We start from the raw sequence: 13315 nt of genomic DNA on the forward strand, positions 1-13315 counted from the left end.
AATCCTTAATGTATATGCATTTATGGCATAGCTTCCCCACACACAAAGCAAAATCTGACACAACTGAGAACAATAAAGTCACAATCATAAGTCGGAGATTTTTAACTTCTCTCCGTCACACTCATTGATAGGAAAAGAAAAAAAAAATGGGCACCTCTCTAGAGTATTAGAACAGCATATTAACCAACTCAACCTAATTGGACTCCTGATGCTTTCATTGTACAAGACACATTTTTTCAAATGCATATGGAACATTTACCCTAATAAACCATATGTCAGGGCATAAAGCCAGGCACAGGGTCTGGCACATGACCAGGGCTTAATGAATATTTATTAAAGTGTACTACAGTCAGCTGAATTATTAAACTTAAAAAACGGTTCAACAGGAGTCTAGATCAGCTGGGATGCCTCATCTCTATCCCCTAGGGACGCAAACAGACTGTCCTGAGGTGACGCCCCATGCTGTGTGGGTCAGGGGGACTTTTCCCATGTAAATGGGCAAAAAATACACTTTCCCCGTGTGTTCTATCTTGCTTGACCCCTCCTTCCCCAGCCCCAGTCTCTGATCCCAGCACTAGGGAGATTTAAGTGTCAGATTTGCTGAATCCAAGCTATGACCTTGACTCACACACACATCATAAATTTTAGTTGATTTCAAACTCTGCCTAGGCTGAAGAGCTCAGAGCTAATAAAAGCCCCGGTCCCTAGTATTTCCGAATTTCATAATAAAGATTAAATTAAAGAATGACATTAATATCACCATTTTCTGAGCATCAGCTGTTGTGTGAACAGGACTTTACAATATCTATTTACTCTTCACATAACCCTGAAAATGTGGGTCATATTTCCACTTTACAGATGGCATCTCATAGAGACAGGTATCAGAGAGATTAAGTAAACAGCTCAAGGTCACAAAGCTTCAAGTGGCAGAACTGACATTCCAGCCCATGGAATGCCTGCTTCTAAAGCACCCTGGAAAGTGATCTGTGGTCCAGAAACAGATGGGAAACACACACATAGGAAGCCTGGAGAGGATCCAGCCTGGCTCTTCTGAGTTGTGCAAAATGGGGTCTCAGTTTTAGCCATATGTTGTAAGGAATCTAAATGCCTGAGCTTTGGAACCACAGAGAACTGAGATCAAACCCCAGCTCTGCGCTTGGCAGCTGGGTAACCCTGGAGAGGTCTTTAATCCTCTTTGAGCATCCATTTTCTCTTCTGCAAAATGAAAATAATTATATAGAGTCAAGTGGGATTGCAGGGGTGGCAGTCAGCCCAGAGACGCACAGGATGCTGACCTGACAAGCCTCCGGCTAAAAGAGCAGCCTGTCCCTCCTGTGAGTATTAGTTCTGTATGATTTTGGGTTTTTTTTGGCATGGGGGGAGTCTAGTATTTCTAACTACCTGAAACAACAATGTGTTTGTTGACTTGTGACCTGTTTTCTCAACAAAGCTACACAAGGTCGGGGACCTCATTTACTGTTAAGCTTCCCTGAGCCAGCCATGGGTTTTCCAATAAAGTAATTTTCCAATAAAATCAATAAAGGACTATTGTTACTGTTGTGATCATTATTATTATAATCCCAGGCTTGTGCATGGGTTGCCTAGAGGTTCAACGGAGTCTTGACAACTTCTAAAAGGTCTGATTTTGCTCCAAAAAATCAGTCACTAAGTATGCTCAGATTCTAAAAATTAAAAACGTGTGCTTGGTCATTGTCTTTAAAATTATTTCACACTCCGATAAAACCTGGTAGACTGCTAAATGTCCCATCTGACATCTAAAAAAATCAAGTAGCTGATTCATATAACAAGCGGGCATCTCTTCTAATCCTAAAAGTCTGGGATGGGGAGAGGTTTATGAGAGGTGTGCCTGACTTCCCATTCTGCTTTTTAATGGCGCACACGTTGGCTATGATTTTGAAATGAAAATGTGGCAAGGCACATGAGATAGAGATTCAATTATTACAGCTGCCACACAGCTCAAACACCAGCTTCATCTCATGGTCAGCTGATGGAATTGTACAGTTTCTGAATTATAGGTAAGAAAACAGACATACGGCTTCCAACTCCGGGAAATGTTCTAGAAACTGAGCCACGTAAGTCACGATGGACTGTTCATCTGGTGTGTCAACCATGATGTCTGTTAAGAGAAACAAAGGAGTTAGAAGGACATGCAAACCACAGGTATTATTTTATTTATTTTTACTTTTTAAAATTTTTTCCAGCTTTATCAAGGTATAATTGACAAATAAAAATTGTATATATTTAAGGTGTACAACATGATTGTTTGACATACATAGGCAGTGCAAAACGATTCTCACAATTGAGATAATTCACACATCCATCATCTCACATAGTTACCTTATTTTGACATGCTGAGAAAACTTAAGAGCTACTCTTTTAGCAAATTTCTAGTAGACAATACAGTGTTATTAACTATAGCCACTATACTGTATGTTAGACTTGCCAGAACTTATGAAAGTTTGTACGTTTCCCTACTTTTTCCACTCCACTATCAACCCCCAGCTCCTGGTAACCACCATCATACTCTCTGGTTCTATGAGTTTGACTCTTTTAGGTTCTACATATAAGTGAGATCATGTAGTATTTATTTTTCTGTGTCTGGCCTATTTCAGCATAATGTCCTCCAGGTTCATTCGTGTTGTTACAAACGGCAGAATTTTCTTCTTTTCATGGCTGAATGATATCTCATTGTATATACATGGCATTTTCTTGATCTATTCATCCACTGATGGACACTTAGGTTGTTACTATGCTTTCAGTTCAGTTCAGTTCAGTCGCTCAGTCCATCACCATCTCCCGGAGTTCACTCAGACTCACATCCATCGACTCCGTGATGCCATCCAGCCATCTCATCCTGGGTCGTCCCCTTCTCCTCCTGCCCCCAATCCCTCCCAGCATCAGAGTCTTTTCCAATGAATCAACTCTTCGCATGAGGTGGCCAAAGTACTAGAGCTTCAGCTTTAGCATCATTCCTTCCAAAGAAATCCCAGGGTTGATCTCCTTCAGAATGGACTGATTGGATCTCCTTGCAGTCCAAGGGACCCTCAAGAGTCTTCTCCAACACCACAGTTCAAACGCATCAATTCTTCGGTGCTCAGCCTTCTTCACAGTCCAACTCTCACATCCATACATGACCACAGGAAAAACCACAGCCTTGACTAGATGGACCTTAGTTGGCAAAGTAATGTCTCTGCTTTTGAATATACTATCTAGGTTGGTCATAACTTTCCTTCCAAGGAGTAAGCGTCTTTTAATTTCATGGCTGCAGTCACCATCTGCAGTGATTTTGGAGCCCAAAAAAATAAAGTCTGACACTGTTTCTACTGTTTCCCCATCTTTTGCCAAGAAGTGATGGGACCATATGCTTTAGCTACTGTGAATAAAGCTGCAATGAACACTAGTGTGCAGATATTTCTTCAAGACTGCAATTTCCTTTCCTTTGGTTTTCTTTGTTTGTTTGGGGGCTTGTCTGGGGTTTTTTTTGGCTGCACTGTGCATCTTATGGGATTTTAGTTCCCTAATCAGAGATTGAACTCGTCCACAGCAGGGAAAGCACCAAGTCTTAACCATTGGACCACCAGGGAATTCACAAGCTTGTCTCCTTTAAATTTAATTTCCTTTGAATATATGTTCAGCAGAAGGTTTGCCAATACTTTGGCCACCTGATGCAAACAGCCTACTCACTGGAAAAGACCTTGATGCTGGGAAAGACTGAAGGCAAAAGGAGAAGGTGGCAGAGATGAGATGGATGGATAGTCATGTTCATGACTCAATGGATATGAACTTGGGCAAACTCTGGGAGACAGCGAGGGACAGGGAAGCCTGGCGTGCTGCAGTCAATAGGGTTGCAAAGAGTCGGACATGACTGAGTGACTGAACAACAACAGAGAGTTTGCTGGATCACATGACTGTCTTTTTTAATTTTTTGAGGGCTCTCCAGGCAGTTTCCATTAGAGCTGCACCAGTTCACATTTCCACAACAAGAACAGAGTTTTCACATGGGATCTTGGGATGCTTGATGGTGAGGGATCCCACAGACCAGGGAGGTTTTTTCTCTTTATTTCACATGTCAGGAAATTTAAGCCTTTTAAGTGAAGGGGGATGATTTGAGTAGTGAAGCCTCACACTTGGCTGATGAGCAGAGAAGCTGGGATGGAGAATCCAAGACTCCTTGCACCCAAGATTCTGTTATTCCCTGCTGGCCAAGTCCCTCCCTGTGAGCGGTCAGTTCCCGACCCATCCCATCAGTGAGTCTGTTGAGCTGAGACCCTTACACACTGCCGGAGAGAATCCTAAATAAGCCTGACCTACGTGGAATATGATTTGATAGAGATAGAAAGTGAAAGTGAAGTCGCTCAGTCGTGTCCGACTCTTTGCGATCCCATGGACTGTAGTCTACCAGGCTTCTCTGTCCATGGGATTTTCCAGGCGAGAGTACTGGAGTAGGTTGCCATTCCCTTCTCCAGGGGATCTTCCTGACCCAGGGATCAAACCCAGGTCTCCTGCATTGCAGGCAGACACCTTACCCTCTGAGCCACCAGGGAAGCCCCTTTTGATAGAGATAACCAAGTGCCTTAAAAAGGTGTGGACTTTCTAGCTGCATCATTCCACAGATGAGACATGGTCCTGGAGGAAATGATCTGAGATGCACACGAAACTTTATCTTATAAGATGTTCACTACAGCACTCTATACAAGACTATTCCAAAACAACCTCAACATCTACCAGTGGTAAAGAGTTAAGTACACGTTGGTATGCCCACTAGATGAACCATTATGCAGCCAATAAAAACATAATGAAGACATCCTAGCAGCATGCAAAATATTTATGTCACAATTATAATGTTTAAGTTAAAAGAAGGAAGATACATGTTATGTGGTACCCTGGATGGGAGGGGAGTTTGGGAGAGAACAGATACATGTATATGTATGGCTGAGTCCCTTTGCTGTGTGCAGCTGAAACTATCACAATATTATTTGTTAATTATTTGCTAACCAGTACAAAATAAAGGTTTTTTTAAAAAGCTTTTTTTTTTAAAAAAAGTAGAAATGCTTCTTTAATACAAAAGAAAGTAGTATTGATTTTTTTAGTAGTAGTATTTGATTTTTTTAAAAAAATCAAAATTATATGAGACATCTTGACAATTAAATAGCAAAATGGGTAGTAATGGGAAGAAGCACAGGGGCCTGCAGGCTGTGAACTTGGTTGGTAGCTATGCAGATGTTCACATGTGATCATCACAGAATCACAAAAATGCATGTTTGTTTCATGCATTTTTGTACATGTCTGTTATATTTCACAATAAAAAAAAGTTCTAAAAGCCTTAAAGAAAAAAAAAAATGGAAGAGACAAAGTCATACATACCCTGAATGATCCCAATTACGTTAAAAAATTGTATTGAGATATAAGGAAAAACACTGGGGAAATGATGTCAGTGGCAGGAATATAGGAGATATAAAAATGACTTCATTAGATGTTTCTGTATTCTCCAGAATTTCCACGTGGACAGAAGGTGTTACAGGTTAAAAGTAAACTATGAAGAAAGAGAAGAGAGAGGACCACAGCTACCTTCTGGCTCCAGGAGCCTGGGGATGTGAAGGGCATCGTGAGCGATGCTGAAAGCCTTCTCCAGATTCTCCCGCATGGAGTCTTCCAGCGCCTGCTTCATGTCCACCAGGCTGGGGTCGATGGCCTTGATCACAGCCAGGAAAGCCAGCCCGCTCCGCCAGCTGCCTGCAAAGTCCTGCACTGCCACGCCATACCTGAAGGGAAGCAGCAGCCGCAGGGCAGGTGGGTAAATAGACTCAGGGATGCCTCGTTGGCCTCCGAGTGGGGCTGGGAGCTGCTGACCAGGCGAGGACTAGATGCCCCGGGCCCTGAGTATCAGGACAGCTGCACTGACCCATCCGTGTTTCCATTCCCGGACAAACCGAACAAGAAGTTTATGTCGCACAAGGAGACATAGCAGGAACTTGAGTTCCCCCTCCCAGATAGATACATAAAGCCTTCATTTAACACATGATTCCTTTTATCAGTGATCTTTGAAATGCAGCAAACACGGGTGTGTGATGTCATAAAATGGAGCCAGAAAGTTCATGTTCACACCCCGGCTGCCCCTCTGTGCTTCCAGCACTGTGGCCTTGGGCAGATCACGTACCTTCTTAGCCTCAAATCTATAAAACAGAGCTGTCACGGGGAAGTATTAGGTTGAACCCGCTCCCAGAGTGGCTATACCATGTGGACCACGTGTGATGTAGGTGCCCCACAGAAGCCACTCAGTAAGTGCTAGCTAATGTCATGATTAGTAGAAATAAAACTACAACTTTAAAAATGACAAGGAGAGGTCTTCCTGTATTAATTTCCTTTAGACTCCATCCCTCGAGAGCCCCTCTTCCTGCTGCCAATTTCCCTCCTGGGGTCACTGAACGCTCTTAAAAAAATACAAATATCTTTTTATTTAGATATTTATGGAGATTCATAAGAAGTTGCAAAAGCAGTACAAAGAGCCCTTGGTACGCATCATCTGCTTCCCTCCACACAGAGTCTTATGTTACAGGCGAGTGTCATCAGAACCAGACACTGATGTGGGTCCAGGGCTACGAGCCACAGATAAGCCAGGGCTACAGCCACGTACTAGGATTCCATCGGTTTCACTGTCACAGGTGTGGCAGAAGCGCCAGGGCACTTTGTCTCAAGCACCTATTCCTGTGACCCCTGCCACAGTGGTCATACAGACTGTCTCCCCTGAAATACCCTTCCTCTCCGTTACAGTCACCCTAACTCCTGGCGACAAGCTCACTTTTGATTTATTTTAAAACAACATTTAATGGTTGTTCACATTAATCAACTCTATCATCAAAACCCTTAATCAAAACCCCCAAGATCTAACCTCCCTCCCATCTGTTATTTTTCCTGCCACCTTTTATCTCCATATACAGGGAAGATGGGATCTGATGCTAAGTGCTTATGAAGTGCTGGTACTCTGCCTTCACAGAGTTTATTTCATTTAACCCTAACTATCCCATAAGGGGGTGAGTAGTAAGTCACCATCTTATAGGTGCAGCATAGAGAGGAAACTGACGCAGCATGTCTTCCCAATCTGGCAGGGGTTAAACACAAGTCCAAGGATTTGGTTCCAGTTCACCTGTCTCGGTGTTGGGAGGGCCAGACCTGACTCTGATAGGTTGCAACCTTGATTGCTACTTGCTTTTAAGTAGGTACAGACCCTGAAAGATACCCAGAAGCTTAATAATAAGCGTGCTAAGTTGCTTCAGTCGTGTCCGACTCTTTGTGACCCCATGAACTGTAGCCCGCCAGGTTCCTCTGTCCTTGGGATTCTCTATGCATGAACACTGGAGTGGGTTGCCATGCCCTCCTCCAAGGGATCTTCCTGACCCAGGGATCAAACCGGCATCTCTTATGGTCTTCTGCATTGAAAGGTGGGTTCTCTACCACTAGCACCACCTGGGAAACCCATAATAATAAACATGCCCATGTTCCTAGGATCCAAGGGCCAACTGCACTTAGGGATTTAAAGTGGTGAAGGCCTCTTGGATTTCTATCCAAATTCTCTCATCAGATTTCTGCAAACCAAGCACTGAGCGAGTACAGTTTTGTGTGCAGACACAGAAAGGACAGAATTCTCTGTTCTGAGAGTCTACATGAAGCGCTGGCATGTAACGGACACAGAATGGAATACATGGTGATGCCCCCTTCCTCTGCCCTCCTCCCTCTGCCTGGTAGCAGCACGGGGTGCTGGGGAGCAGGGCATGGGGCTTACTTCCTCGTTTTTCTCTGCACCCAGGCCAACAGCGTCCTGATGGCTTTCCTCTGGTCCTTCACCGAGATTGCCACGCTCCTCTCTGCGGTGGGTGTGGGTGGGAAGGAGGAGTCTGAGTCTGTGCCCCCTGAGCCGGGTGACAGGCTGGAGGATGGAGAGTTTCTGCTGAGGTTGCCCGTGAGCTCTTTAATCTGGAAGGGAAATGACATTTCAGACCCAGGAGGCGGACCCAGCATGGGCTCTCTTGGACCCCGGCTGGAGGGATCAGCTCACGCAGAACTGATTACTCCTTCCTGAGGGTTGTGTGTCGGTACTCATGACGGCCAGGCTGTTTTGTGCGGCTTGTGGTGCATGCAAGGGTGCTTAGCAGGCAGAATCATCTCTTCCTGGAGTCTGTCTAGCTCTGAGCAGAAGCTGCTGATGAAGGCCTCCTGACCTGGTTCCATGGTGTACATCATTTTTACTCTTGGGAGAGCTATTAAACAGCGAGCCATAATTTTCTCTTTCAAAAGAGGGGGATTTTAGAAGATGAACTGTTAGTTTGCTCCCTCCTATTCAGGGAAAAGAGCTTGAGCGCAACTTGAAGTAACCCCTTCACACTCCAGCCCCAGACCCCGTCCTTCTTCTATAAAATCTGCATTTTCAGACAGATGCTGAGGGTGTGAAGGCTGCAAGGTCTCCCCTGTTACATACGCCTCTTCCTAGAGCAGTCTTTGTAGAGGCTTTCTAACCGTCTCTTATGAACACTCGTCATGTTAGGAGGGTAACTCTACCTAGTTCAATTTTTGGCTGGAGGTATTTCCCTGGCTCTTGGGACCCTTCAGAAGAAAACTACTTTTCCAAGGAAATATTTAACTCTTCAAGTCCCAAGGGAAGAACAGAGCTCACATGACTTTTAGAATCACAGGGACTCAAAATCTTTAGCAACCAAGACTCCTCTGGTTCTTTTCTAGGAAAGAGAAAAGGCAAAATCTGTCAGAAACGAAATCTCACTGTCTCCCGTGATCTGGGCCCCATTCCTGTATTGGTGGAGATGACTGATGTTATATTATGGGAAAGAAGTGATTTTACCTGGAAGAAGAGGATTATGTTCCAAATCAGCCCAAGAACCAAAGAGGGGTTGCCATCTGCTATTTCTGCTGCGTCAATGCTAACCAGCTTTACCTGGAGAGAAGAAATGTATGAGCTTAAAGATGGGGTCCAATTAGGTTGCAACACATTATTTCCTGATGCCCTTGTGGGCCTGTTTCTCTTTCTTACCTGTGCTGTCTGGTGATGCCACAGGACACCTCTCGGGGACCCCAACATGCAAAAGTGTACATAAGTGTGTCTAATAAACAGCATATAGTACTTCCCATTGTCAGACACTAATTCTTGGAGTATTAGCTCTGTTTATTTTCACAACAACCCCACAACACAGATTCTTCTATTATCTCTGTATTTCAGGTGAAGAAATTCCAGAGAGGTCAATGGAAAGTGCCCAGGACACACAGCTAGTAAGAGAGACATCTTTTTCCAAGAACAGATGGTACATGCCCAGGGTCTGTCTGCATGCTACACTAACACCACCAAACTTCCAGATTTAACATGTCTTTGGACAAACACAGAGTACTGACATCAACGATCATGGCCATGATGGCTAAGACAGTTCAGTTCAGTTGTTCAGTTGTGTCTGACTCTTTGCGACCCCATGGACTGCAGCACGCCAGACTTCCCTGTCCATCACCAAGTCCTGGAGCTTGCTCAAACTCATGTCCATCGAGTCAGTGATGCCATCCAGCCATCTTATCCTCTGTCATCCCCTTCTCCTCCTGCCCCCAATCCCTCCCAGCATCAGTATCTTTTCTAATGAGTCAGTTCTTCACATCAGGTGGCCCAAGTTTTGAAGCTTCAGCTTCAGCATCAGTCCTTCCGATGAATATTCAGGACTGATTTCCTTTAAGATTGACTGGTTGGATCTCCTTGCAGTCCAAGGGTCTCTCAAGAGTCTTCTCCAACACCACAGTTCAAAAGCATCAATTCTTTGGCGCTCAGCTTTCTTTATCGTCCAACTCTGACAGGGAAGTTGGAGTTGGTGATGGACAGGGAAGCCTGGCATGCTGCAGTCCATGGGGTCGCAAAGAGCTGGACACAACTGAGCGACTAAACTGAACTGAACCAATTCACCCGTTTAAAGCACACAATTCCATGGTTTTTTAGCGTTACCATAATTTTAGTGCACTTTCATCACCTCAAAAAGAAATCCTGTACCTTTTAACTGTCACCTGTCTCATCTCCCAATTCCTCTCAACCGTGAGCATACACTCATCTGTCTTCTGACTCGAGCGATTTCCCTGTGCCAGACGTATCACAGGAATGTTTTAGAAGAAGTGGTCCTTTTGGTCCAGCATCTTTCATAATGTTTTCAAGTTTCATCCACACTGAGGCTTGTGTCAACACTCCATTCTTTCTCATGGTGGAATAATATGCCACTGCATGGGCAGACCGTGCTTTATTCATCCCTCTGTGGGTTGCTCCCACCTTTGGGCTACTATGAATGATGGTGCTGTGAACTGGGGCATGCCCTTTGGTCACCACCATCTGAACCGCCTCCTAGGTCAGGTCTTTCCCCACAGTATGGGAGGCAGAGCCCACCTCCCTCTTCAAAAGCCAAAACCGCTTTTCTCCGCACTTGGCAGCCAGGACATGGGCGACGATGCAGGCTAACCAGCCCAGGCCTTTGAACTTGAATGAGTGACGCTGAGAGTTCCTTCCAGGGGCTGTGGGAGTGGGGGCAGAGGGACAGGGTAGTGATAGCCGTGCCCACGTGGGTCCTTGCATTCAGAGGGGGCGGGGCTCTGCAGTGATCCTGGCGTTTAGCAGTCTTGGGCTCCATCCCTGATTCTCCGGTCTTTGAAGTCACCCTGTGACTTCTTGGCATCCTTTCAATACATTCCTTTGCTGCTTAAATCAGCCCAGATTAGATCCCCTTATGACCCAGGAACGCCAAACAAAGAGCACTTTGTGATGGCGTTCTACTGTACATGCCGACGTGTCAGGTGAGCTGAGGGCTTTTCACCTAGAGTAACTGATGAAACTTAATGAAAGGGGAACTTCGGATGTATCTCTCTGAGGCCATTCCCTCCCATTTTTGAAGGACACAAAGCAGAGTTCAAAACACACAAAAAAGGCTAATTTAAGTCTGGAAAATTCTATCAAAGAGGACAGAATTACGTGATTTTCCTCTGGCTCAGTTAGCCCCCTTCCCTTCCTTGCTTCTGCCATATTCTGAGTGCTAAGAACAAGTTTTAGACCCTGACATGCTCACTGTACTCTTATTAAAATTAGAAGGTAATTGCTTTACCATATCCTGATGGTTTCTGCCATACATCAACCTGAATCCGCCATAGGTATACATATGTTCCCTGGCTCTTGAACCATGCTCCACCTCCCACCACATCCCACCCCTCTAGGAGTCACAGGGCCCTGGCTCTTCACTGTACTCGTGTCCCCCAAAGTGAAAAGGAAAACGTGAACTAAATTCTGAACACCTGAGAGCCACTCAGCATTTCCGCCCTTCCCACGCCCAGGCATCCACCGGAGTTTTCATCCTGAAGGAGCTGGAGGGGCGGGTGGGCAAGGAATCAGGGACTGTGTCTCGCCTGATGGATTAGCTGTATCTCGACTGATGGAGCTCCGTTAACATTTCAACTTGTTCCATCTGACTGTCTTAGCAAGGACCCCTTTGCCCGTGTCTCTTGTGACCAGCACTAGACTTCAAATCATGTCCTTTTTTTGTCTCAGGGAAGGCTCTGTGAACAAGATGTGTTTCAGATACTTACATTGCTATCTTCCAAAAACTTAAGTGCTTTCGCTATGTTGTTTAACCGAAAAATACGATGGGATGAGGATTTGTACTCGTGCAGCTGTAACACAGAACAGGACAACACAAGCAGTTAAGCCCAGACAGGCACTCGGGTCCCGGTGGTAACACTGGACGCGCTTGTCTTTTTCTTTACCTTTTTCACATGAATCTCAAGAGAAGGATGGGGCTCACAGCAGAGCCTGCATGGACCACATCCAAACCCATGCACGGGGCCCTGGGACACACAACCGTAGTCTCAGGGGTCCCCAAGGGTCGCCTTATTTATGGTTTCTGGGACCAAACTCACTTGTGTTAGTGAGGGAGGGGAACCCAGGGGTTAAATAGGGAGCAGATTTGTGAGATTTCCCTCTCTGACCCAGCTCCTGGCTTTTGATACGCCTCCCTTCCCCAGAGACCATCGGTGACATGCTCTCCTCTCTGCGCTGATGCTGTTTGTCAAGGCAGAGAGCGCCAGCGGGGAGCGTCACCCGCAGCTGCTAAATCATCCAGCAAACCCTCCCTGGCGGCCACAGATGTTTCTGTTTTCTGGCGAAGGGCTTGGTGGACATGTGCATCAGAGAGACAGAGGGAGAGAGAGGTGGGGACAGAGACAGAAACACAGAGAGACAGAGACACCAGGAAAGAGACAGACACAGAGAGACACAGAGAAACCCAAAGAGGAAGAGAGAAAGGGGCTTGCAGAAGCAAGAACTCTGACAATGCTCGTTGCACACGCTAGGAGCACCGGCAGAGGAAACTCATCCTGAAACGGAAGCCCGCCCCTGCCCCTTTGGCTGAGTGCTTCACACTAACAGGCAAGCCAGTGGGTATCCCTTGCACACGGTATGAACTGCCAGGTGAGCTCACAGCTGAGGTCTTGGCTGTTCTCGGTTGGACTCCCGGATCAAACACTCCCAACAGAGCCTCCCTTCCCACTGAGGCTATAGCAGCTCCCAATCAGTGCACAGGCAACAAAGTGGGAGCCTGGGCTACTGGCAACACAGAACCAGGGACTAGAATATGCTTTTTCAAGAAGCCTTTTGAGGACTATGCTGCCAGCCCACAGTGAGATCTGTCAAGAAACCAAGTACTCTTTCTACCACAGTGGGTCTGCCCTTCATGAGAATTCATTCATGTCACTTGGTACAGCCCCCTTGGGGGTGGCTACTGGAAAAAGAAAGGCAAGAAAGAGGTGAGGGGTTGCGTAAGACTCCAGCTGCCTTAGAGCTGAGAACCGAAGCTGGAGCTCTTGATTTTAAACCCAGAGTTAAGAGCAAACCCAGAGAGGTCTGCATTGGCTGAACTGTGGTTTGGTAGAACTGGGGCCCTACAGAGACACTTTCATATCAGCCACACTGGGTCAAGTAGGCCAATCACACACTGGACTCTAGAGCCCGTTTCTCAAAATTGACACCTCTGGTACTCTAACCAGATCCTTGGACCCCCCTCCGCCATCAAGGAATATCTGGCAGTGCGTGGGGACATTTTTGGTTGTCACACCTGCGGTGCTACTGGTATCCAGTGGATAGAAACCAAGGATGCTGTCACACATCCGGCACTGACCAGGTCAGCCAATGCAGGGGACACGGGTTCATTCCCTGGTTTCGGGGAGGATTCCACATGCCTCGGAGCAACTAAGTCCATGCACCACAGCCGCTGAGCCCATGCTC

At 46.0% G+C, this 13315-nt stretch overlaps 1 protein-coding gene across 1 annotated transcript in view; it reads right to left on the reverse strand.

Moving 5' to 3' along the window:
* CLMN (calmin) overlaps window positions 1–13315 on the reverse strand; it is a 115369-nt gene that overhangs the window by 16577 nt on the left and 85477 nt on the right. The window contains exons 4-8 of the mRNA XM_052659892.1: window positions 11623–11706; window positions 8873–8965; window positions 7802–7992; window positions 5590–5783; window positions 2055–2137 (exon numbers count right to left, since the gene is read on the reverse strand). Coding sequence (XP_052515852.1) covers window positions 2055–2137; window positions 5590–5783; window positions 7802–7992; window positions 8873–8965; window positions 11623–11706 — 645 coding nt within the window. The remainder of the gene's footprint in view (window positions 1–2054; window positions 2138–5589; window positions 5784–7801; window positions 7993–8872; window positions 8966–11622; window positions 11707–13315) is intronic.

The sequence above is a fragment of the Budorcas taxicolor genome, chromosome 21, assembly GCF_023091745.1.
Source record: "Budorcas taxicolor isolate Tak-1 chromosome 21, Takin1.1, whole genome shotgun sequence".
NCBI lineage: Eukaryota > Metazoa > Chordata > Mammalia > Artiodactyla > Bovidae > Budorcas > Budorcas taxicolor.